Source organism: Thalassophryne amazonica, chromosome 4 (genome assembly GCF_902500255.1).
Source record: "Thalassophryne amazonica chromosome 4, fThaAma1.1, whole genome shotgun sequence".
NCBI classification, from domain to species: Eukaryota; Metazoa; Chordata; class Actinopteri; order Batrachoidiformes; family Batrachoididae; genus Thalassophryne; species Thalassophryne amazonica.
Window position 1 is genome coordinate 21810850 of NC_047106.1, and position 26931 is coordinate 21837780.

General features: G+C 41.5%; 1 protein-coding gene across 1 annotated transcript in view; it reads left to right on the forward strand.

The window, feature by feature from the left end:
- clptm1 (CLPTM1 regulator of GABA type A receptor forward trafficking) overlaps window positions 1-25769 on the forward strand; it is a 38707-nt gene extending 12938 nt beyond the window's left edge. The window contains exons 3-14 of the mRNA XM_034169220.1: window positions 347-470; window positions 572-730; window positions 869-986; window positions 1082-1167; window positions 3148-3268; window positions 3405-3649; window positions 4014-4107; window positions 11681-11871; window positions 14426-14521; window positions 15335-15470; window positions 22263-22430; window positions 24824-25769. Of these exons, the coding sequence (XP_034025111.1) occupies window positions 347-470; window positions 572-730; window positions 869-986; window positions 1082-1167; window positions 3148-3268; window positions 3405-3649; window positions 4014-4107; window positions 11681-11871; window positions 14426-14521; window positions 15335-15470; window positions 22263-22430; window positions 24824-25005 (1720 nt within the window). The 3' untranslated portion in view covers window positions 25006-25769. The remainder of the gene's footprint in view (window positions 1-346; window positions 471-571; window positions 731-868; window positions 987-1081; window positions 1168-3147; window positions 3269-3404; window positions 3650-4013; window positions 4108-11680; window positions 11872-14425; window positions 14522-15334; window positions 15471-22262; window positions 22431-24823) is intronic.
- Window positions 25770-26931: the final 1162 nt, after the last annotated feature.

A 26931-nucleotide genomic window follows, 5' to 3' on the forward strand; every position in this document is an offset into this window, starting at 1 on the left:
CTCTATTTGATCCATGATTGAAATGTAATCAGTGTGCGCACTGCAAAACCTTTTAAATATGACTGGAGAGGAAGGAGTGAAACCGGAAAAGCGACCAATCACAGCCCTTGCAGTCTCTGTCGCTTCGACGTGTAGTTTTAATTTTTGGGAGGTGTGTGTCAGGGTATGGAGAGGGGCTCTGCATCGCTGCAGAAATGGGGAAGCATAAATCGGGCTTTAGCATTTTACACTGTACATGAGTAAGCTTTTGCTCAACTTGGGATATTCATCCTTTTACAAATCTGCTAATTCAAGTAAAAGTCATTATTACGCTCATTGGCTTGTTTGTTCATTTTTGCTTCTCCAGGATTTTCATAATCTGGGCAATAAGTAGTTGGTTCCGCCGAGGGCCGTCTACACCTGACCCAAATACACCTGCTGGAGCACCCAGAGTACCCAGTAGAAACCTCTTCCCTAAGGACACCCTCATGGTAAAAGTCCTTTCCTTTGTGGCTGGACTTTGTTCCCTGTCGTTCCTTCTCCTGAATGTCTAATCACGTGACCAGCTTTTATTTTCTCCCCATGGTTGCAGGACCTGTATGTGTTCGTGTCCCAGGAGGAGGTGTTCTCAGACTTCAACAACACAGAAGCTGCCTTTTGGTTCCAAAGGGACCTAGTCTATGGAGACTGGACCACAGGGGAAGATGGGGACGGCTGCTACCAGCACTACAAGGAGATGGATATTCCAGAGGTGGGAACAGCGAGGTGTTTGAGAACAGATGAGATGTAACGTCACAGCGGTCCAGTGACACAGAAAAGAAGCAGAATTTATCTCTGCCTGTTTGTGATGCAGATGCTCATTTTTCTGATTGTTTTTGTGTACTTGTAGACAGTGCAGCACAATGGTTCGCTCTACATCCACATCTACTTCACTAAAAGTGGATTCCACCCAGATCCCAAACGGAAGGGACAGTACCGCAGACTGGCAACAGTTCATGCAACACGAAGTAAGTAAGCACTTAGAGCCAACAACAACAAAAATACAATACAGTTTCTGTGTTCATTTGGAAATGTTGACTTGCTTCTCTTTATTATTTTTTAGTGTTGAATAAATTCAAGAGGCGAAAGTTTCTCAAGACCAAGAATCTGCTGACAGGAGAAACAGAAGCAGATCCTGAAATGATCAAGGTAGATTTATGTTTAATTACACATTATTTTTATGAATGTGCAATCTTGCCATTTGGCGAATCCTCTCATGAAGTTGGCAGAACTACAGGTTGCCAGCCTCGCCTTCATGCTATAGTTTGGTTTTCTGGTGTACTGTTTGACACGCTCGCGTTCCATCTCGTTAATACACTGTCACAGATTTGCAGTTCAAGGATGTTCTTCTGCCATTTCCGCATTTGTATTTTGAGTTGCAGTGACCAACTTGCTGCTGCTGCATTTATGCCATTATGAAATATAGTTAAGAATAAGAATTAACATTGTTGCAGCTAACCAACAGGAGGCTGGAGATTACTGCCCCATGTCTGTTTGTGATACCTACCAGCAGATGTCGCTGTGCAGGAGTATTGTATTTTTTTTTCTGTATTTCCATCTGTCTCTGTGTGCACGATGTAACTTGGAGTTTTGGTGCAATTTAGATAAAATGTAGTGGAGTAATTGAGTGCAAGGTAAGGACCAACTGATTTGGATTTTGAGAAATATCGGTTGAATGTCAATGTCACAGGCCAGTGTCAAAATTATAGCCCAATGTTTATACAGTAGTGTATGTCAGAGGTATTTAGAAAGGCTGCTTCAACCTAAAGATTGGTTAAAGGTTACACACCCGTGGTCACTATGAAACACTAATAGAAAGTCCTCTACTGGTTTTGTGTAGGTTAAATAACTTTTGACATTGCATGACCTTGAAAGGTCAAGGTATTAGAATTGCAGTTTTTGAGGAGTTGTTTAGAAATACAGCCACAGTTACTGTGAAACACTTAAGTTGTATATCAGTTTTCTCTGTGCTGTGGTCTTGTTTTTAACTGTGGCAGTGTTTCAAATATGTCGCCAAAGTAAAGATTAAATAATGTCAGCATCTATTGGATTCTGTGACTGACATATGTTACCCGGTAATGTGATAACGAAGCATGACACATTGTGCAAACTATTCTTTTTTTAAAACCCTGTTAATTCAACCAATAATTTGTATCACTTTTTATCAAAATTGGAGCAACTTTAACTTTTGCCCCCTGTACAAACTAAAATTGACCTTTGTCATCATTCTTGCTGTCTTTACCCCATAACTCCATAGAATTCAGTCATAGATGGTCCAAATATACCTTTTTTGAATCTTTGTTCAAACAAATAATATGGTACAGTTTTCAATTTGACTGGAGCTGTTTTAAATTTTGACCCCTGTGTAATTCTTCAGTTGAATCCTACCTGGACGCCTATTACAAATAACACTGTAATATACATCCCACAACATTTTCCACAGAAAATGACATTTCTTGAATAATTTTACTTTGGTAGCTTGTCAGACACAGCCATTATATGAATGTTGTTTTCAAGCAGAATAGGATCCAAGTATGAATTTTGTTCCACACAAATGCTTGTTTAACAATACATATCAAAACCATGCATGGAATGAGTGACCAGTTAATGAAACAAATAAAAAAACATGAATACACAACACAAAGCGTGCACAATCCTCCATTTCATCCTCATTCAAACCGTTCTGATTCATGCTCCTAATGCACAGACCTCTGGCATTTTCATGTGCATCCTTTTGTTTGATTAAAATCTTAACAGTTTGTGACCCAAACTAAGTGGATCTTACCCTGTTTCTTAAGCAGCCTTGCTTTCCTGGCAATGTCCGCATTACTCTTAGTAAGATGCTCATTTGTATAAACATTTGTCTTTCAGCTTCCTTCCCTGTTTGAGGAATTAAACTTTGTGCCTTCTGTTTGCAAAGTGGGTGATAACTGGAATGGAAGGCTTATACTTCTGAGCCTGAGTCAATAGAGTCGACATGCTTTGATATTTTCTTTATTAATGTCAATATGTCTGAGTATTTGTGCTGAATCTGGTGCTTGTTCACCATTTGAAAGATTCATCTGTAAGTATTCTGTTATCTGCTGCACTATGAATGTTAAACTTTTTGTCAAATGTCTCCTTGCACAGCGAGCAGAGAGCCATGGCCCTGTGGAGATCATCTCTCATTGGCACCCTAACCTCACCATCAACATGGTCGATGACCACACCGCCTGGGTCAAAGGTTCTGTTCCGCCTCCATTAGACCAACGTAAGCTCCTCCTCCTTACTCATTAGTCGAGCTGCAGCAGTTTTATTTGTTTCTTTGCACATCTCAGCTGTCCCAGATAATCATTAGAGGTTCTGCTTCTGTCCAACCGCATTCTACCTCCTCTCGTCACCACCAGATGTAAAATTCGATGCAGTAAGTGGTGACTACTATCCCATTGTGTACTTCAATGACTACTGGAACCTTCAGAAGGACTACTACCCCATCAACGACACCCTGACAAAACTGCCACTGCGCCTCATCTACTGTCCGCTGTCCTTGTGGCGCTGGCAGTTGTACGCTGCGCAGAACGCGCGCTCGCCATGGAACTTCCTGCCCGAGGACACGTACGAGCAGTCTGACGAAGACCAAGACTCTGTCAAGGTAAGCGGGCTGCTGTCACGGAGAAGGAAAGTAAAACTTAACAGATATGTGAGAAGCTGCTTCATGAGTCAGTCTGGAGGTGAATCATGGCTCAGATTATTTTATGTTGAAGAAATTGCAACACGTGTATTTTATTCAGTGAATAAAGTTTGATCAGTTTTTGCTTTCATGGAGCTATAGCAGGCATCGTGTGGATTGGTGTGCAATACAAGAAAAAAAAACGTGCTTTTGCGCTTTCAGGTGTGTTTATATTTTCCATGTGATGTCACTACTGCAAAAAAGTGTAAGTTTCTGATGCAGACTAAAATTGGAGACTCATGATTTTGCCTCCAGCTATGAAAAGTTAAAAACTCTCTTTGTACAGGTTGCTCTCCTGGAAACCAACCCATACCTGCTGGGACTCACCATTGTTGTCTCCATTGTGCACAGTATCTTCGAATTTCTTGCTTTCAAGAATGGTAAGTCCGCTGTAGCTGTAATCAGACACAAAGGACCACATCTTACACCCCACACAAAGCGGCACAAGTGTCATTACTAGTTTCCAGCCAACTCCTCTTTACGCCAAGCCGTGATGTTGTTTAGATAGTAGGTGTACTTGCTCTCAGTTGTTCACCTGTGTGGTCAGGTGGGGTTTTGGTGCATTGCTCTCATGAGGCAGCCGAAAGGGATTGTGCTACACACCAGCAGAAACCTGATGTTCAGGTTATGGAAGTTTTTTGCCCAGGGCTGGTGTCACTCTCTTTAGAGGAATCCTTTCTTGGACTCCTTCCACCTCTCTCTATATCTAACCAAATTTGGCCGTGCGTGTCCCAGGTTGTGGGTGATGTCATCTTATCTGTGGTCATCCCAGTTGTCTTTTCCATTCACGTGGTGTTCTTTCAGTCACTCTAACAGTCCATCTGTTATCCTTGAGGCGCACAACATGACCGGCCCACTTGTTTGTTCTTTTTATGGTCGCATTGATGTCATTTACGCCCATGTGTTGCCGGATCCAGGTGTGTTTTTTTTTTTCCCTTTTTTTTTTTTCTTTTTTCCCCCCCTGATCTCGCAGGGTGATCCCGAGCATGATGTGCTCCATCTTTCATTGTGCCACCTCGAGTTTGTTGGTGATGGGGTTGTTCAGTGGCCACATCTCGCTGCCATGTGTCATCACAGGAAGAATGTACTCATTTATTAGTTTCCTCTTGATATTTATGCTGGCCTTCACACTCCTCATGATGTTGTGTACCTTCCCAAATGTTGTCCATCCTAATGCAATCCTTGCTTGCCTCTACTGGTGGTTGGCTCTCAATGCGGTATTGTATCACTTCCTGTTCCGGAGCACAGTGGTGTTTTGCTGTATCTGTTAGCTGTTTAATCTGCGCAGTTAGATTGATCTAGTTACCTAGATAACGATTTGTTTCACAGTGTAATCTTCACGTGCCTTAACTAAAGCGCTCCCTCTGCTGAATCACCTCTAAATTATTTACACATTATTCACTTTGTGTGTTTTTAGGAATCCGCTAGCTTAGCGCAGCTACTAGCTCTTAGCCGGTTTAGCATGGCGGCTTCTCCTGTCTCTCCCGCACTTTTCTGCTCTGGGTGTGAAATGTTTAGTTATTCCTCGGCCTCCTTTAGCAGTAATGGTACTTGTAATAAGTGTAGCTTATTCGTAGCTTTGGAGGCCAGGCTGGGCGAATTGGATACTCGGCTCCGCACCGTGGAAAATTCTACAGCTAGCCAGGCCCCTGTAGTCGGTGCGGACCAAGGTAGCTTAGCCGCCGTTAGTTTTCCTCTGGCAGATCCCGAGCAGCCAGGAAAGCAGGCCGACTGGGTGACTGTGAGGAGGAAGCGTAGTTCTAAACAGAAGCCCCGTGTACACCGCCAACCCGTTCACATTTCTAACCGTTTTTCCCTAGTCGACAACACACCCGCCGAGGATCAAACTCTGGTTATTGGCGACTCTGTTTTGAGAAATGTGAAGTTAGCGACACCAGCAACCATAGTCAGTTGTCTTCCGGGGGCCAGAGCAGGCGACATTGAAGGAAATTTGAAACTGCTGGCTAAGGCTAAGCGTAAATTTGGTAAGATTGTAATTCACGTCGGCAGTAATGACACCCGGTTACGCCAATCGGAGGTCACTAAAATTAACATTGAATCGGTGTGTAACTTTGCAAAAACAATGTCGGACTCTGTAGTTTTCTCTGGGCCCCTCCCCAATCGGACCGGGAGTGACATGTTTAGCCGCATGTTCTCCTTGAATTGCTGTCTGTCTGAGTGGTGTCCAAAAAATGAGGTGGGCTTCATAGATAATTGGCAAAGCTTCTGGGGAAAACCTGGTCTTGTTAGGAGAGACGGCATCCATCCCACTTTGGATGGAGCAGCTCTCATTTCTAGAAATCTGCCCAATTTTCTTAAATCCTCCAAACCGTGACTATCCAGGGTTGGGACCAGGAAGCAGAGTTGTAGTCTTACACACCACTCTGCAGCTTCTCTCCCCCTGCCATCCCCTCATTACCCCATCCCCGTAGAGACGGTGCCTGCTCCCAGACCACCAATAACCAGCAAAAATCTATTTAAGCATAAAAATTCAAAAAGAAAAAATAATATAGCACCTTCAACTGCACCACAGACTAAAACAGTTAAATGTGGTCTATTAAACATTAGGTCTCTCTCTTCTAAGTCCCTGTTAGTAAATGATATAATAATTGATCAACATATTGATTTATTCTGCCTTACAGAAACCTGGTTACAGCAGGATGAATATGTTAGTTTATATGAGTCAACACCCCCGAGTCACACTAACTGCCAGAATGCTCGTAGCATGGGCCGAGGCGGAGGATTAGCAGCAATCTTCCATTACAGCTTATTAATTAATCAAAAACCCAGACAGAGCTTTAATTCATTTGAAAGCTTGACTCTTAGTCTTGTCCATCCAAATTGGAAGTCCCAAAAAACAGTTTTATTTGTAATTATCTATCGTCCACCTGGTCGTTACTGTGAGTTTCTCTGTGAATTTTCAGACCTTTTGTCTGACTTCGTGCTTAGCTCAGATAAGATAATTATAGTGGGCGATTTTAACATCCACACAGATGCTGAGAATGACAGCCTCAACACTGCATTTAATCTATTATTAGACTCAGTTGGCTTTGCTCAAAATGTAAATGAGTCCACCCACCACTTTAATCATATCTTAGATCTTGTTCTGACTTATGGTATGGAAATTGAAGACTTAACAGTATTCCCTGAAAACATTTACATTTACTCTGATGGACTACTCAGCAGTGGGGAATAAGTTTCATTACACTAGAAGTCTTTCAGAAAGCGCTGTAACTAGGTTTAAGGATATGATTTATTTTTTATGTTCTCTAATGCCATATACCAACACAGTGCAGAGTAGCTACCTAAACTCTGTAAGTGAGATAGAGTATCTCGTCAGTAGTTTTACATCCTCATTGAAGACAACTTTGGATGCTGTAGCTCCTCTGAAAAAGAGAGCTTTAAATGAGAAGTGCCTGACTCTGTGGTATAACTCACAAACTCGCAGCTTAAAGCAGATAACCTGTAAGTTGGAGAGGAAATGGCGTCTCACTAATTTAGAAGATCTTCACTTAGCCTGGAAAAGGAGTCTGTTGCTCTATAAAAAAGCCCTCCGTAAAGCTAGGACATCTTACTACTCATCACTAATTGAAGAAAATAAGAACAACCCCAGGTTTCTTTTCAGCACTGTAGCCAGGCTGACAAAGAGTCAGAGCTCTATTGAGCCGAGTATTCCTTTAACTTTAACTAGTAATGACTTCATGACTTTCTTTGCTAATAAAATTTTAACTTTTAGAGAAAAAATTACTCATAACCATCCCAAAGACGTATCGTTATCTTTGGCTGCTTTCAGTAATGCCGGTATTTGGTTAGACTCCTTCTCTCAGATTGTTCTGTCTGAGTTATTTTCATTAGTTACTTCATCTAAACCATCAGCATGTCTATTAGACCCCATTCCTACCAGGCTGCTCAAGGAAGCCCTACCATTATTTAATGCTTTGATCTTAAATATGATCAATCTATCTTTATTAGTTGGCTATGTACCACAGGCTTTTAAGGTGGCAGTAATTAAACCATTACTTAAAAAGCCATCACTTGACCCAGCTATCTTAGCTAATTATAGGCCAATCTCCAACCTTCCTTTTCTCTCAAAAATTCTTGAAAGGGTAGTTGTAAAACAGCTAACTGATCATCTGCAGAGGAATGGTCTATTTGAAGAGTTTCAGTCAGGTTTTAGAATTCATCATAGTACAGAAACAGCATTAGTGAAGGTTACAAATGATCTTCTTATGGCCTCAGACAGTGGACTCATCTCTGTGCTTGTTCTGTTAGACCTCAGTGCTGCTTTTGATACTGTTGACCATAAAATTTTATTACAGAGATTAGAGCATGCCATAGGTATTAAAGGCACTGCGCTGCGGTGGTTTGAATCATATTTATCTAATAGATTACAATTTGTTCATGTAAATGGGGAATCTTCTTCACAGACTAAGGTTAATTATGGAGTTCCACAAGGTTCTGTGCTAGGACCAATTTTATTCACTTTATACATGCTTCCCTTAGGCAGTATTATTAGACGGCATTGCTTAAATTTTCATTGTTACGCAGATGATACCCAGCTTTATCTATCCATGAAGCCAGAGGACACACACCAATTAGCTAAACTGCAGGATTGTCTTACAGACATAAAGACATGGATGACCTCTAATTTCCTGCTTTTAAACTCAGATAAAACTGAAGTTATTGTACTTGGCCCCACAAATCTTAGAAACATGGTGTCTAACCAGATCCTTACTCTGGATGGCATTACCCTGACCTCTAGTAATACTGTGAGAAATCTTGGAGTCATTTTTGATCAGGATATGTCATTCAAAGCGCATATTAAACAAATATGTAGGACTGCTTTTTTGCATTTACGCAATATCTCTAAAATTAGAAAGGTCTTGTCTCAGAGTGATGCTGAAAAACTAATTCATGCATTTATTTTCTCTAGGCTGGACTATTGTAATTCATTATTATCAGGTTGTCCTAAAAGTTCCCTGAAAAGCCTTCAGTTAATTCAAAATGCTGCAGCTAGAGTACTAACGGGGACTAGAAGGAGAGAGCATATCTCACCCATATTGGCCTCTCTTCATTGGCTTCATGTTAATTCTAGAATAGAATTTAAAATTCTTCTTCTTACTTATAAGGTTTTGAATAATCAGGTCCCATCTTATCTTAGGGACCTCATAATACCATATCACCCCAATAGAGCGCTTTGCTCTCAGACTGCAGGCTTACTTGTAGTTCCTCGGGTTTTTAAGAGTAGAATGGGAGGCAGAGCCTTCAGCTTTCAGGCTCCTCTCCTGTGGAACCAGCTCCCAATTCGGATCAGGGAGACAGACACCCTCTCTACTTTTAAGATTAGGCTTAAAACTTTCCTTTTTGCTAAAGCTTATAGTTAGGGCTGGATCAGGTGACCCTGAACCATCCCTTAGTTATGCTGCTATAGACTTAGACTGCTGGGGGGTTCCCATGATGCACTGAGTGTTTCTTTCTCTTTTTGCTCTGTATGCACCACTCTGCATTTAATCATTAGTGATTGATCTCTGCTCCCCTCCACAGCATGTCTTTTTCCTGGTTCTCTCCCTCAGCCCCAACCAGTCCCAGCAGAAGACTGCCCCTCCCTGAGCCTGGTTCTGCTGGAGGTTTCTTCCTGTTAAAAGGGAGTTTTTCCTTCCCACTGTCGCCAAGTGCTTGCTCACAGGGGGTCGTTTTGACCGTTGGGGTTTTTACGTAATTATTGTATGGCCTTGCCTTACAGTATAAAGCGCCTTGGGGCAACTGTTTGTTGTGATTTGGCGCTATATAAAAAAAAAAAAATTGATTGAATTGAATTATAATTTACATTGCAACAAGATTCGAGTGCAACTCCAAAAGGTGCTTTTCTGAGCTGCGAGTAATTGTTAGCCAAATAAAGATAATGAAATTTAGCAAAATAAATATTTAATTAAATATATGTACAACTAAAAATGTGGACAAAAGTAAAATGTAAGATGAGAATTATGTACAACTGTGGAATGATACTGCATGGGAAAATATTGCGCACGGTTACAGATATTGCACAAGAAACTTTGGAAAGTGCAGATTAAAGTGGTTTGTTATTGTTCAGTGCAGTGATTGCTCTGGGCAGAAAGCTGTCCCTGAGTCGGTTTGTCCTAGTTTTGATTGACCTATACCGTCAGCCCTAGGGTAGTAGGTTAAACAGGTGGTTGCTGGGGTGGGATGTGTCTTTGATGATGCTGGTAGTTCTGCTCAGGTAGCGAGAGCTGGCAGTGTCCTCCATGCTGGACAGAGAGCAACCAGTGATCCTCTGGGCCGTTTTGATCACCCTCTGCAGTGCTCTACTGTCTGCTGCTGAGCACCCCCCATACCACTCTGTGATGCAGTACGTCAGGATGCTCTGGTGGCTCTGTAGAACAACAGCAGCTTCTCCTCCAGATTGTTCCACCTGAGCACCCTCAGGAAATGGAGTCGCTGCTGGGCTTTCTTCAACACCACTGTGGTGTTGGTAGTCCAGGAGAGGCTGTCAGAGAGCTGCACTCCCAGGAACCTGATGGAGCTGACCCTTTCCACACAGTCCCCTTGGATGTAGAGTGGGGCTGGGTCAGCCCTGCCCTTCCTGAAGTCCAGGATTATTTCTTTTGTTTTTGTGGTGTTCAGCGGCAGGTTGGTAGCTGAACACCACGCTGTCAGTTGATTAACCTCGTCTCTGTAATCAGACACATCCCCCATTGAGATGAGCCCAACCACGGTGGTGTCATCCGCAAACTTTATGATGATGTTTGAGAGATGGGTCGGGGAACAGTCGTGAGTGTAAAGTGTGAACAGGAGGGGGCTCAGTACACAGCCTTGAGGGTGGTTCGTGAGGAAGTCTTTGATCCACTGGCAGATGGGGTGGAGATGCCCAGATGTGTCAGTTTCTGGACCAGGAACTGCCCACCTCCTCCTATTGGAGTTCAACACAGTGTTTTTCTGGTGTTTATATGGTGGAATATTCAAGCATGTCTTACATAGATGGGAGATTCACGACGTGTGTACTCTCTGCTTATGCAAACAGGGCTGCATGTTGAAGTGTCAAACTATAAGAAAACTGAATTGAAAAAATTGACAAAAGTCATCAGGAGATGACATATCCTCCTGGTCCCCACAAATCAGTCATATGTGTCAGGGGATCACCCAAGTACACCCTTATGCTAAAAACTGGATCTTGAGATATCGCACTAACAAGTGAAAACGGACGGACAGACGTGCTAATTGCTTTATCTGCTGTATTTCATATGGGGTGGGCATAAAAATGAATTAAGAGGAAGTGGTGTTGCAGGAATGCTGAAATTTTTCATTTGAGGGAGCTTTGATGGCTGCCCCTGTAAATGATCCGGTCGTTTTGACCGTTGGGGTTTTACATAATTATTGTATGGCCTTGCCTTACAATATAAAGCGCCTTGGGGCAACTGTTTGTTGTGATTTGGCGCTATATAAAAAATAAAAAATTGATTGATTGATTGATTGGGTGTTTTGATGCTTTGCACACAGAGCTGTTTCTTGGCTAGAAAAACCTCTCACTTGGTTCCACCATATAAATAGCAATGCACCAGGTTCCCACCCAGCCCACTCTTGGAGGTACAGATGGCACCGTTAAGTTTAAGCCATGTTATGACCAGAACACACCCCTGATTAATTAAGAGACTAAATCCAACTTGTTTGCATCCTTATTTTCTGCTCAGGTTAAATAGCAAAGAGTTGGACATGCCCCAAATGCATCTGCAGTGTGTGTGCTTTAGTCCATTAATAAATGAATGAATGAAGTGTCTTTATTTTGAACACATAAAAATAAACATATGCATGAGAAATTATCGCAAAGGACACAATAGAAATAATAATACTGTCTTCACATTGTCAAGATAGGGCCCAAAAACTGTTTGTGCAGTGGCTAAGTGCACTCATATGCACCGTGCTCCTTCCCTTCATCAGATATCCAGTTTTGGAACAGCCGGCAGTCTTTGGAAGGCCTGTCCGTGCGCTCCATCATTTTTGGGGTGTTCCAGTCTCTGGTGGTGCTGCTCTACATTCTGGATAACGAGACCAACTTCGTGGTGCAGGTCAGCGTCTTCATCGGCCTCCTCATTGACCTCTGGAAAATCACCAAGGTCATGGATGTCAGAGTAAGTCAACAGTTTGTTGAAATGTTTTCTTTAAATGTTGCTTTTAAAGTAGACGTGCATTGAAATAAATGCAGTCAGATCTTTGGACCAAAAAATGACTTATATTTACACATAAGATCCTTCTGAATGTAGTAAAGTAAATCTGCAAGCCCAGATCTGTCATTCAATGGAGAAATCTTCGTTTAAAAATGATAAATTTACAGCTAAACTTTAGCCCCCCGCAAAACTGTCAGCACATCCGGGACGCTGCCGAGACGTCAGAGAGAAAACCTTATCCCAGCATGCATTTTGCGCGCCAACTGTAATTTGTGGATTTACATCAGTTTGCATATCTTACAAAAGCACCTTTTTATTGTCTTATACGGAAGGATCGACTTTTTTTAAAACTTCATATTGTCTTGCGGTACATTTGGTGATTTCTTTGATTTTTGCTTGAAAATGATTTTTGTGGACTTTTTCATGCAGCTGTTTGATTGAGTGGTGTCGCATTGAAAATCTACCGTCTTTAGCCTCCGGTGTTACCGTTGCGGGGTACGGATGCGGGACCCGCAAAGAATTCAAGTCATTAAAAAGATATAAACCTCTCTCAGCGGCCACGGAGCTCTGCGGCTCAGATTACCGAGACTGTGCAGTGCTGCGGATTTTGTCGCAAGAAGTCTGTCCTTGCGGGCAACAGGTGTCACCGGCCGCTCCACATCAAAGCAATGAGCGTAGTCCCTGGACTTGTTGCCAAGTTGGCCGCACCGTCATTCAGTAGACAGGGAGGTGGTGCCGGCTGCACAGCAGACATGGGGGCGGTGTGAGTGGCCCGCTGCGGCGTTTACCGAGCCCACAGACTCGGTAAGAGCATCGGAGGCAGTGAGAGCAAGGCATCGTGGAAGAACGTCGCCCGCTGTCGATGTCGCCGCTGATCTGAGTATGTAGAGCTGTATCTCGCATTCATTGCAGCTTACTTTTGGATGTTGAAACCAGGATGTGTATAACAGTAACATTACTAACAGATAAAATCAATTTCAATGCGGGATCGGACTGAAGGCGCGAGCGCTCCGTCTTCTGCCGCACGTCACTGCAATGTCCCGGATGTACAAACAGTTTTCACGGAGGGCCAAATTTTAGCTGCAAATTTGTCATTTTTAAACGAAGATTTCTCCGCTGAATTACAAATTTGGGCTTGCAGATTTACTTTACTGCATTCATAAGGGTCTTATAAAAACATATCAGCTATTTCTTTCTGAGATGTGACCACATTTATTTCAATGCAGGTCTACTTTAAGGTAGTGGTTCGCTTCTTTTCCTATCAAAGCGTGTGAGTGTTTTCAGTCCATCCAAATCCTCCTTTTGTTCATTCGTCACAAAGGGAGGAATCAGCCGCTCAGTGCAACATCAAAAAGAATGTGTCTCTTTTCTGAAACTTTATTCATAACCGTGAAATAAATAGAGGCAGTATGGTGGATGGTTAGTGTGCTTTCTTCCAGAGCAGAAGGTTCTTGGTTCAAGAACACTCGTGCCCATTCTTCATGTAATGTTGAGTTGCCTAAGGAAGGGCATCCGGTGTAAAACCTGTGTCAAATCAACACACTGCTCTGTGGTGTGGCAACTCCCAGGGACAAAGGGAGAAGCCAAAAGACCTTACGATTAGTAACAGTAAAATAGAAGTTGGATCATAGTTTTTTTGTCAAACCAATGGCAGGAATAATTTGATAGCAGGAAGGATGCTGTGATGTGCTTCTGTAACCTCAAGAGCAAAACTTGCTCTGCTAACGTGAACACACAACTACATCTCCCCCCTCACACTCTGATTTAACTGCAGCTCTGCATTGAGATTTATTACTTTAAAAATTGTTCACCATGACAATAGATCTGTATTTCAGTAAACAGATTACAGTAAACTTTAGTTACTGTAATCTGTTATTCATATGTGTACCTGACCGGAGGGCTCTGTATGTTAGCTATTGTATGACCTGTTGCACCACTAAAGGTTAATGGTGCATTTTATGAAATGGCTTGAAAATTACGACAGAGACTATTAAAACCTCTGTGTACAGTTATGATCTGATGTGGATCAAATGTGCACACGGTGTTCCTCAGCGGGTCCTGCATCACATTTGTGTTCAAGGTCAAAGGTCAGATTCCATGGGCGCCCTATGAATTTCACATATTTGTACATGATGTTCCCCAGGTGGCCCTGCAGCAAGTCTGTGCTCAAGGTTGTGTTCAGTCTGAGGCCACTTCATACGTTTTGTAAAAATTGCTTCTTGTGCAGTTCCGGTCTGATTTGGATCAAACTTGCACACAGTGTTCCTCAGCAGGTCCTCTGGTCTTGAAACTACAAAGGTCAGAATTAGAGGTCACTAAAAAGATTTCATGTAAATTGGTACACGTGATTGCCAGATGGGGCTTATATGGGCTACAGCATCACTGATGCTCTAGTTTTAATTGCAATTTTTTTTTTGTTGATTATTTTGTTTGTGCAAATCTTTTTTTTTTCTGTGTATGTGCGCAACCTGCAACTGTCATATTCACACAGTAAACATTACTTTTTGTGTTTCCGCAGTTGGACAGAGAGAACAAAATTGCAGGAATAGTCCCCAGACTAGTATTCAAAGACAAGTCAACATACGTGGAGTCTTCAACCAAAATCTATGACGATGTAAGTGAAGCCTGTTCTTAACTCCTACACTCCTCAGTACATTGCTTGCACTTTGTAACACACTTATAAGACAAAGAAATCTATAAAATATTGAAAATCTTTTGTAGTTGAATATGTAGTGACAGACTCAGTATTTTGTCAATAATGAGCCCTGACAGCTCATTTTACACTTCTGCGACACACGTCACTAAAGTCCATGTCTCCCTTGTGACAGTCCTGGTGTAGTAAGCAGCAGGTCCTTCCCATTTAAAGTCGTGGACACAGAAGCGTGTCATTAAAGGGGGAACCCCCCCCCCCTCCCCAAAAAAACCAAAACACTGGTGATTATCACTTCAGGGATGTTCAGTTGTCCTAAAAGTTTTATTGGTAATTGGCTGTGTCTTAGGGATGAATTAAGTACTACACTGTCATATCTGATTAGCAAACCTTTTAATGGAGAAAAACCTGTGAACTAGTTCTGGCACACAACTTAAGCTGTCCTAATCTACATTCACTTGTCAGGCCTTACTCTTCCTCGTCTACCCAAACACTTCCTGCAGTTTGGGAGGGCAATGTAAGACTCAGTTTCCCACCTCGACCCTCTCCCTGTGAATGCAACCATTGCTGCATCAAAGTCACTGCCTGCTGTCAGCCCCACCTCCACCCCACAACATCCACCTGTGCACTCCAATAGGGGAATGATTTGTGTAGCTAATCATCACTTGACGTCAAACTCACTATATACTGCTGTTGCATTAAAGATTATTTATGTGAGTTGTCTGACTGCAGTGATTTTATTTATTTATTTATTTTAATCCCTCCCCCTGTGCACAGATGGCCTTCAGATATTTATCTTGGATTCTCTACCCTCTGTTTGGCTGCTACGCTGTCTACAGTTTGTTGTATGTAGAGCACAAAGGCTGGTACTCATGGGTACTCAGCATGCTGTATGGCTTCTTGCTAACCTTTGGTAAGTTTTTAGTTCCACTATTTAATATTATCTTGTTTTTCCTGTTTCCCTAGTACAGCTATTAACTGGTTGATTTATTTTAACTGTAACGACCTTGAGTTGTGTGCAACATTTTTAAAAACTGCTTTAAAAAGTAATCATTGTACCCTATTCTGATTCAACACAAATGTGATTTTTTTTTTTTTTTTACTGTTTAGTTTTGTGATAATCCTGTTTGTTAAGAACTGCCTGCCCACCTTTTCATATCACATTGTGGTCTGCAGAGTGCCTGGTTCAAATCCCGAGCTTGTGCAGTTGCTCCGACCCACTGCTTCGTTGGTTCTTTGCTTCACTGCTTTTCATAAGCGACAAGTCTGCTTCTTAACCTCTCTCAAAGCCGTTTAAAGATGTCAATCGTGAGTCACTTTTGTGCGGGCTGAAATCACTAACTGGAACTTTTGTCTTGTTACAAGCAAGAAACAAGAATCGTCCTCTGTTCTGTTCGCACAGCTTCAAACACTGCACCGCTGTCTGCCGAGTCAAGTTACAGTCCGGCCGGAATTAATAACTTCAAAGTGAATCACTGTTTTAAATCAAATGACACCTCTTACCAAACATTGTAACACCGACAACAAACTACAACAGACTAAAACTTTTTTTTTCCTCCCAAAATGAGATGTCCTGCGTTCTTTATGAATTACATTGATACTAATATTGATGTGCAGCACAGCCGGCTGCAAGAGCTCATGCCATTAATGTCTGAAAGGAAATGCTTTTGAGGAAAAACTACAGATTTTATTTATGTCCAGGGATCAAGGATCCAGTGATCAGTTTCATATTTATTTACTTTAAGACTCAATGAAATGTTATTGATATAGAAAAACTGTAAAGCCTACTTTTAGTACACAGAAAATTCACAGGTATCGATAAGGGAATCAATAATGGCATCTTTCGATTAAAATCTTAGCAATGCCCATCCCTCTTTGAATTAATATTATTTATGTTAAAATGTGTTAGTTATGCCAAAGACATTTAAAAACACAGAAATGTTTAGATGTTAAAAAAAACAATGTTTAAAATATGACAAAAGGTAAAAATAGAAGAATAGAAAGTTCTTTAAAAACACATGTTTAAAATGTTTACAAATGCTGTAAAATGTGTAAATGCATAGACAGTAGGCATGGGCTGGTATGAGATTTGGACGGTACGATAATCGTGGGTAAAAATACCGCGGCTTCACTGTATTATGTATAGCTTTAGAATGTGCTTTAACAACATTATGGCTATTTGCATATGAAGTGCATGTGATTCAGGCACACTAATTGACGCGATGTCTACCACTATGAGCACTATACCACTGATAACTTTAGAGAAAACCAAAATGATAGTCTCTCTTTTAGACATGTAGCATCTGCCCCGTGGGAAACATGACTTACTTGCTTAGGGAGAAACATGGCTGGAATAAGGTCCGGAACTCCGGATGCTCAATACTTGGCCCAGCATCAACAACAAAGTGCTTGGAATATATGTATTTGTCCTTCTTGACATGTTTGTGGGAGAAATTTGGTCAACCACAAGCATGACTCGAGTCCGCCGCTTGAACTTCTCAGCGGTTTCAAACATGGGATAAAGTTTACTCCTTCCATGTAATCCTTTGCGGGTATCTTGAATTGCTCAGAGTCCGACAAAGGCCATAGCTATGGTGCTTTGCTGCCACCGTTTTTGGTTTGAAGGGGTATTCCGTGGAAAATAAAACAAAAAAGCCGGTAACTTTTTACTTTTAGAAGGAGGAAAAAGTTCACTGCAGGCTTCGCCTCCTTCAGCCATGATGCAGAGCTAGCTAACGTTAGCTGCCTGTTTGTAACCAAGACAGAGGTGCACACCGGGGGGAAGGGCGGCAGCATCTGCCTCCGCTCTGCCTGTCAAGAATTCTCATAACCCTCTCATACCGTAGGGACGGTATAACGGAAAATTTTAGTGGTTTTGATACCGTGGCTTTTTCATACCGTGGTATACCGTGAAACCGGTTATCGGCCCATGTCTAATAGACAGTTCCTTTATTTTTGTGTGTGTGTGTGTATATATATATATATATATATACACATTAAAAACGCACAAATACGAAATGGGTCATTCCATGTCAATTCAACGAGGACCTCACGCACTTTGTCTCAGATTTTCTTCAAAATGTAATCAAATATTCCCAGTCTATTCAGAACAACAAATCTGACGTTTGAGGCCTGTAGGCCAAGTAGTTTTTGAGATATGGCCAATTTAGTGTGCATGGGGTCTGCTGTTTTTTTTTAAGGGAAAAATTTCTGGAGCCATGTCCAAGGTAGAATATCTCAGCAAATAATGGACTTAGAGACCTGAAATTTTCTGTGGCAGTTGTCATGGACACCCAGACTTGGACTATAGTCAAACAACAGACATTGACACTAAACTGTGACGTTTATGTATGCTCAAACTATGGAAGACATTACATTGACTATTGTGAGCATCCATGTTTGAGACACTGAAGCATACCATTACACTCAAAGAAGCCTTTCCATTTCTTGGCTCCTTAATGCCAGCTATACTGGCTATGAAATATGTAAATTTGGCATATCTGTGATAAACAGTTATTGTGGGAGAAACCTCTGAAATCTGAAAAAAACATTTTGTGGTTCAATTTTATTACAACCCCTGGCAGTAATTATGGAATCACCGGCCTCGGAGGATGTTCATTCAGTTGTTTAATTTTGTAGAAAAAACGCAGATCATAGACATGACACAAAACTAAAGTCATTTCAAATGGCAACTTCCTGGCTTTAAGAAACACTATAAAAAATCAGGAAAAAAAAATTGTGGCAGTCAGTAACGGTTACTTTTTTAGACCAAGTAGAGAGGAAAAAAATATGGACTCACTCAATTCTGAGGAATAAATTATGGAATCACCCTGTAAATTTTCATCCCCAAAACTAACACCTGCATCAAATCAGATCTGCTCGTTAGTCTGCATCTAAAAAGGAGTGATCACACCTTGGAGAGCTGTTGCACCAAGTGGACTGACATGAATCATGGCTCCAACACGAGAGATGTCAATTGAAACAAAGGCGAGGATTATCAAACTCTTAAGAGGGTAAATCATCATGCAATGTTGCAAAAGATGTTGGTTGTTCACAGTCAGCTGTGTCTAAACTGTGGACCAAATACAAACAACATGGGAAGGTTGTTAAAGGCAAACATACTGGTAGACCACGGAAGACATCAAAGCGTCAAGACAGAAAACTTAAAGCAGTATGTCTCAAAAATTGAAAATGCACAACAAAACAAATGAGAAACGAATGGGAGGAAACTGGAGTCAACGTCTGTGACCGAACTGTAAGAAACCGCCTAAAGGAAATGGGATTTACATACAGAAAAGCTAAACAAAAGCCATCATTAACACCTAAACAGAAAAAAAACAAGGTTACAATGGGCTAAGGAAAAGCAGTCGTGGACTGTGGATGACTGGATGAAAGTCATATTCAGCGATGAATCTCGAATCTGCATTGGGCAAGGTGATGATGCTGGAACTTTTGTTTGGTGCCGTTCCAATGAGATTTATAAAGATGACTGCCTGAAGAGAACATGTAAAATCCACAGTCATTGATGATATGGGGCTGCATGTCAGGTAAAGGCACTGGGGAGATGGCTGTCATTACATCATCAATAAATGCACAAGTTTACGTTGATATTTTGGACACTTTTCTTATCCCATCAATTGAAAGGATGTTTGGGGATGATGAAATAATTTTTCAAGATGATAATGCATCTTGCCATAGAGCAAAAACTGTGAAAACATTCCTTGCAAAAAGACACATAGGGTCAATGTCATGGCCTGCAAATAGTCCGGATCTTAATCCAATTGAAAATCTTTGGTGGAAGTTGAAGAAAATGGTCCATGACCAGGCTCCAACCTGCAAAGCTGATCTGGCAATAGCAATCAGAGAAAGTTGGAGCCAGATTAATGAAGAGTACTGTTTGTCACTCATTAAGTCCATGCCTCAGAGACTGCAAGCTGTTATAAAAGCCAGAGGTGGTGCAACAAAATACTAGTGATGTGTTGGAGCGTTCTTTTGTTTTTCATGATTCCATAATTTATTCCTCAGAATTGAGTGATTCCATATTTTTTTCCCTCTGCTTGGTCTAAAAAAGTAACCGTTACTGACTGCCACAATTTTTTTTTCCTGATTTCTTATAGTGTTTCTTAAAGCCAGGAAGTTGCCATTTGAAACAACTTTAGTTTTGTGTCATGGCTGTGATCTGCTTTTTTCTACAAAATTAAACAACTGAATGAACATCCTCCGAGGCCGGTGATTCCATAATTTTTGCCAGGGGTTGTAGAAGAAAAGCTCATGTGGGCAGTAAATAAAACTCTTAAAACTGATTCCATTTTGAAGGTATTGATATCTACTTTGTGTTATAAATATGGCGTTCTTTATGAAACTCCTTCCTGGTTAATTTAAGCATCCAATTATGGTTAATTTGTGCACTCGCAAATGTATTTCTAGTGCTGAAATCAAATCAATTTTATTTATATAGCGCCAAATCACAACAAACAGTTGCCCCAAGGCGCTTTATATTGTAAGGCAAAAGCCATACAATAATTACAGAAAAACCCCAATGGTCAAACGACCCCCTATGAGCAAGCACAATTTCAATGCCAATTTCATTTTAATTGTGTGCACACACTGCATTCATATGATTCATGCACACCCTAGAATGCTTGCACATAGATCTGCCAGGCGGATTCCCCAAGGTTTCCACAGTTACTAGGCTTATATCCACCTGCATGATGAGTGTGATGTGCCTATTCTGCAAAGCAGAAGTTCTCTTGTTGCATCATCTAATCTGTGATGGGCTTGAAGTGTTATTCCAAAGCATTACATGACTCTGACAAGACTGATCAGTACCAATATAAAAACTGCATTCAGTGTTTATTGGTCAGTTTAAAGAAATTTGAAATGTAGATCATCAAAATATTCACCTGCAGAAAGAAGTGTGATGACATTCACTTTCATCAGACCAAAAAGAACAGGGAGAAAGATGTGCAGCCATTCTTACTCCAACCAGACTGACAGCAGCAGCTTTGAACATGTCCAGACATGCAGTACCTCATTCACTGCATTGCTCATCATGCAGGATTAACACAGTCTGAGACTGTACCGCCTTGCCCAACTCATTAATCATGACGGACAAATGAGGGGTTGTGGTTCTGGTAGCAGCCGTCTTGCCAATTCTCTGGTAGGTCAGAGCAGCACAAAAACCAATAAGTACCAGCCCTCCCACAATGAAACCAAATATAAATAAGTCTTTGACGTCCTCCACAGAGAGTGGTACCAAGCATGCAACACGCCACTTCTCTCAGGCGTCGAGAACATATCCCACACGGTAGGTTCCATCTGGGCACACAGGGTCCCCGGGCCCTGATTTCCTTGTGAAAAAATGGTGTCAATAGCGTTCAGAGACCAGCTGATCAATTCCATGGTTAATCCAAATATAGGTTGAAGAATTTACAGTCTGGTGAAATTGGGACTTTTGAAGGTTGGAGCAGAGATAGAAAAGCACTGAGGGAGAGGAGGAGATGCGACCGCCCTCGCTGGAGTCCCAAGCTGTCCCAAGCTAATATATGACAAAGAGGATATATTTGCATACAAACAATACGGAGATTGGCTACGTCCGCAAAATAAATTCAGAGGTGTTATTAGGTTCCAAAAAATGTCATTTTCGGTTTTAGAAGTATTTATTTCTCGCTAGCTTTTCCATAATATATGAGAAAAATGTATGTAAACACACAAAACGAGCCGGTTTTGAAGAGACCAGCGACTGACGCTGCTGTACAGCTCTACTCTGAATGGCTGTCATGCCTGCCACTCAAAAACTTGAATTTCTTGAAATTCCCTCTGGGATCAATAAAGTATCTATGTATCTAAAACAAAACGGAACAGGTTCACACAGAATGTAAGTTTTTAACCTCTCAAAATAACTTGTAAAATTTGTCAAGGTTACCTGTCTTCGAACTTGTCCAAATTCTATGTCCCAAGAATGTTCCCTGTAAATCTGAGCAGCGTTAAATGATAAATGGACTGCATTTATATAGCGCTTTTCCATCTGCATCAGACGCTCAAAAGGCTTTACAAATAATGCCTCACATTCACCCCGATGTGAGGGTGCTGCCTTACAAGGCACTCACTACACATTGGGAGCAACTAGGGGATTAAAGATCTTGCCCAAGGGCCCTTAGTGATTTTCCGGTCAGGCTGGGATTTGAACCGAGGATTCTCTGGTCTCGAGCCCAACGCTCAACCACTAGGCCATCACCTCCCTCTAAAATAATTGGACTTATGCTGTACACAGACAGACGGACGGATGCCAGGTCTTCGCAATATCCGATGGCCATATGTTGGTCATCGGCTAAAACCGCATAGAAACCTGCATCTTAATATAGATAATAGTTGGTCTGAGGTTTATTCATTTATGCAGATAAAACCCTCTCACTGGGACAGTTCATAGTTTATATTTCAGTGTTATTGATTTTACTCCCACGTCTGCATTACAGATCTGTTGTTAAGTATGTAGATTATGCAGATTATTATGGTCTGTCTTAATTCCTTTGTGTCTGACTATGCACAGAGCTAATGCTTTGACTCTTGCATCAGTGTTACGTGTCCAATTCCCAGCAGACTCTGCTAATGCTCTTTTTATAGTCTTCGTCTGGCCTTATTGACCGTGGTGGTAAATTGTTTATGCCATCTAACGATTGTCTTCCTCACTCTGTTTTTGGTTTAGGCTTCATTACAATGACGCCACAGCTATTCATCAACTATAAAATGAAATCTGTGGCTCACCTCCCATGGAGGATGCTCACCTACAAGGCTCTCAATACGTTTATTGATGACCTGTTTGCCTTCGTCATCAAGATGCCCATGATGTACAGGATAGGATGCCTCAGAGACGGTATGTCAGCCCACATAATGCTTTCTTTGTATTTCAAGACAAGGTGAACGGTCATTTAGAGCAAAGACCCGCAGCAGTTGAAAGTTAAATCTGTGGCTGTGTTTGGAGAAACTGCACAGCACAACTTCTGTGTGTTGCATCGCCATTTACACAAGAGCATCAACTGCAGGATGTTCCACAGAAATGAGAAGCCTCTGCAATTGTAGGGGGTTGGGGGGTGTCCCCCTTGGAAAATTTTGGGAAAAAAGGGTAGTATTACAGTTGTGGTCGAATGTTTACATGCACTCATCATGGGTATGAATGCCATGCTAATTTGGGGCTTTTACGAATGTCCTTGAACTGTTCTTTTGCCAGGGTGCAAAGATTGTACAGCATACATCATTAATGACTCCAAAAACAAGAATTGGATGCACAAGTTTGAATTTATTTTGGATCTTGTCTAATCCACACAGGGTTAAAATTATACATACACACATTCACTTAAATCTTTTCTGCAGTGTATTTTAACATGACAAGGTTAAAATAACTCCTTGCTAGTGATCATGATTGACTACAACTGGTACTTTACCTTTGCCAGCATAAAAGGGTTTGTTTGACAGCATTCATTGGACTGACCGATACTCAGAACAGTCGTTAAGTCCAAGGAAAACTGTAGATATACACAAGTTGGAGTCAGGTTGCAAGATCACCAGTTCAAACAGTTGTACATAAGTACAAGTTAGTCAGATGTCTCACCACTTGCCAAGGTCTGGAAGAAGACCCAAAGTGTCACTCTAAGATGAGAGGAAATTGGTTATGATGTTCAGGAACCACCAAGACTCAGACATGCCATGAACTGGAAAATGCGCCAGCATCACTATCCACAAGTTTTTCATCACCATGGACTGAGAGGATGCTGATCAAGAAAGAAGCCCCTGCTCTAAAATCAAAACCTTCAAGCTAGAATGAAATTTGCTCCATCCAACATGGACGAGCTGAATACCTTCTGGAGAAAAATTGCATGGTCAGATGAGACAAAGATTGAACCATCTGTTCACAATGACAAGAGGTATGTTTGGAGGAGTTAAGGTGAGGCTTTCAAATCTAAGAACACTGTACCAACTGTTGAGCGTGGTGATGTTAGCATCATGCTCTGGGGCTGTTTTACTGCCACTGGTACTGTTAACATCGCACAAAGTGGTCCTCCTCCTTCACATAATGAAGGAGGAGGACTACCTCCAGCTTCTTCAACGTCCCCTCAAATTAACAGCTAGATGATTTGAAGTTGGCCACAGTTGGGTGTTCCAACAGGACAATGATCCCAAACACAGATCTAAACTGGTTTTGGATTGAATAAAGCAGGCTGACATTAATCTTCTGGAATGGCCTTCCCAAATCCCCAACCTAAATCCATGTTGAAAATTTGGGGGCTGTGCTTAAAAGTTGGGTTGCTGCCAGGAAGCCAAGCAGTTTTTTTTTAGCTCTACCAATTTTGCCAAGAAGAGTGGTCAGGTATCCAGCCAGAAACTTGATGGCTCCCAAAAGTGTCTGGCTGAGCGTAGCTTGCTCAGGGACATTTAATCAGAGATTAGTGGAGGTGTGTGTTTATATTTGAACCTGTGTAGAATTTTACCCCTGTGTGGATTAGAGAAGATCCAAAATCAACGCAGTATGGCCACAGGGGACCAACGGCAGCTGTGAGAGTGCAGTCACGCACAGAGAGAGGCTGCACACACACGGAGGACAAAATCCACAGCAAATTTTTTATATATAGAATAGCTGGTGGCTTTACCTGGCACACATGGTGACTCACCCAGCTGCCACACACCAAACTGCAAATGAAAAGGAGCGTTTGAGTTGTGAGACTTTATGATGTAGTTAGTTTTCTATTTACCTTATTTGTTCAGACTCTCCGGTTGGGTCCAGCTTAATAGTACGTTACCGCCACCTTAGCTCCAGAGCATGAATTGCAGTACCTATACAGGAGCAGGTCGTCGTCACTTGTCATCTTGTTGCTGTAGATCATAGGTGTCAAACTGATTCCAGAAAGGGCCAAGAGGGTGCAGGTTTTCTTTATAACCATCAACTCCACCAGGTGATTTCATTGATAAACTCTTCCCATCGGCTCAGTAATGTTAATCAGTGGTTATAAAGAAAACCTGCACCCTCTTGGCCCTTTCTGGAATCAGTTTGATACCTGATGATACTGCGGTGTTTTTCATATATGTCGCTTTGAAATAAAAGTTGGAGGACCTCCCAAACTATTATTTTTTTCAGTACATAGTCTGGAAAATCTTGTTTTTGAACTTTTTCGTGAAGGATTCTTGACTGCAGTTTCTGATCTGAGGTGGTACTCGGGACTGAAATGTTTGTTTTTAATGCCTTTTGAATGCCATGTATGTCCATTCTTGCAGATGTGGTGTTCTTCATCTACCTGTACCAGCGGTGGATCTACCAGGTCGATCTCAACAGGGTCAACGAGTTTGGCACCAGCGGAGTTGATCACACCCAGAACAACGCGGCAGAAGGAGACGCTGCTCCCTCTGCCACTGCGGCCATCACAGACAAACCAGAGGGAGAAAAGAAGAATGACTGATGTGGCCACGCCCTTATACCCCCCCCTTCACCCTCTCTTGGGGGGAAGAGGATTTGTGGAAATTACACAGGCAAGGGAGCCATTGTTTAGCTGTTGTGGATGTCACTACAAAAAAAGAGAAAAGAAATGAATAAAATAGTGGAGGTCTCCCTCTCTCTGTGCACGTCTCCACAGTTCTCTTCGGCGTAGATGTGGTGAATTTATTTTTTCCTCCCTGCCCAGCCCCGCCCTCGTTTTGCAGTTAAAGTGATGTAAAAGAATATGTGATGTACTGTATTCTGTATGATTTCAGAGGGCAAGTGTGTCGGGAGGGAGCAGCCATATCCCCCCCCCCTTTTTTTTTTTTTCTTAAACGCAAGGAAGAATGTGGCCAATTGCAACTTTAATTTCTTGTGTAGATTACTGGTGAATTTTTTTTTTTTCCTCCTTTCATTCCGTGTGAGCGTAAATTTTTTTTTTTTTTTTTTTTTTTTGGACTGCCTGTGAACTCTGGAGCAGAGCCAGAAGAAACGGGTGAAGCCGCCATGGAATCGGTTGACGCTAACGCTAGAGACGATGACTACTACCCTCGACTTTCAGCAAACGGTTGATGTTCTGAACCTGAACATAAAAAATAACAGCCTTGTTGGTATTAATATAAATATATTGATAATGTCAATTTAACTTTTGTTTTTCAGTCACTGAAACGTTCTTTTGTATGTCCTGAAACTGTACAGAATCTCTGCTTGTCATGTTCATACCGATGACTAAACTGTCTACCAATAGCTGATCTGCGAGCTCTTATTTTCCACACCTCTGCTCCGCATCTGATGGTTTTTCTTTTTTTTTTTTTTTTTTTTCTTTCTGCACTGTTTCATATTCAAACCAGATCACAGTGGACACATTCAGGTGTGCACAGGACAAGTTGGTCAGTTTTGGTTTTCATTTTGATTTGTGTAAATCAGACAGGTTCCATGTTGCTATTAAATTTTAAACGTTAATGTTTATAGTAAAACATAAGTGTGATTTAAAACGTGTACACATGGCTTATTTCTGAGTTTTTAGATGCTCAGTCCTGCTCAACGTTATTGGCACTCCTGGTTTTTTTTTTGTTTTTTTTTTATAGACATATTTTAAAAGGGTTCAGAAATGAATGAGTTCATGAATATTTCCAAAACATTCAATATCTCAGAATTCATTTAAGAAATACAAACTGTTCCGATATGGTAAATCTGTTTTCAAAAAGTGAGGTAAGCCACCAAGACATGTAGGACAACTCTGGCTGGAGAAACTGTAGTACAGCTTCATAGTGGAGCAGAACAGAAAAGGATTTTCTTAGTGAAATTTAAGTTGCAGTTTTCCAGAAGGCACATGGGAGACTAGGTTTGATCTGTTTTCTTGTAACTAAAAGGCCCATCTGTAGGCTCTGAGACCCATTGGTGCACATGCTTATCCCCACATCCTGCAACATGATGCCAGTCCATTACAGGTTACTTCTCAGCCAGGGCCAGCATCCATTTCCAGCTGGTTGGACTGGGACCATGTGGATAAAGCATCTGGTTCAAGATACAGGTTGCATGACCCTGAATCAAACCCAAGTCCTCAACCCGTTGAGGTGCATGCCTTCTAATGTAGTGTTGATGTATGAGAAGTTGCGTTATGCACAAGACTCTCCAATCACAGCTAGAGTTGTCTAACATTTTAAGAGTTGTCTTGGTGGCTTCCCTCATTTTTCTTGCACGATTGTGTTTGAAACCTGTCTACTCCAAGCAGATTTACCACACAGTACCGTACTGTTTGTATTGCTTAATGAGTGATGCAAATGAAGTCCAAGACGTATATATAGTAACTTTGAAATGTTCATTTATCTGTATCAAAATACTGGCTGTAAAAGTGATGATTTTCTATAAATTCATCACTGCCCACAACACATTTTGTTGATACATA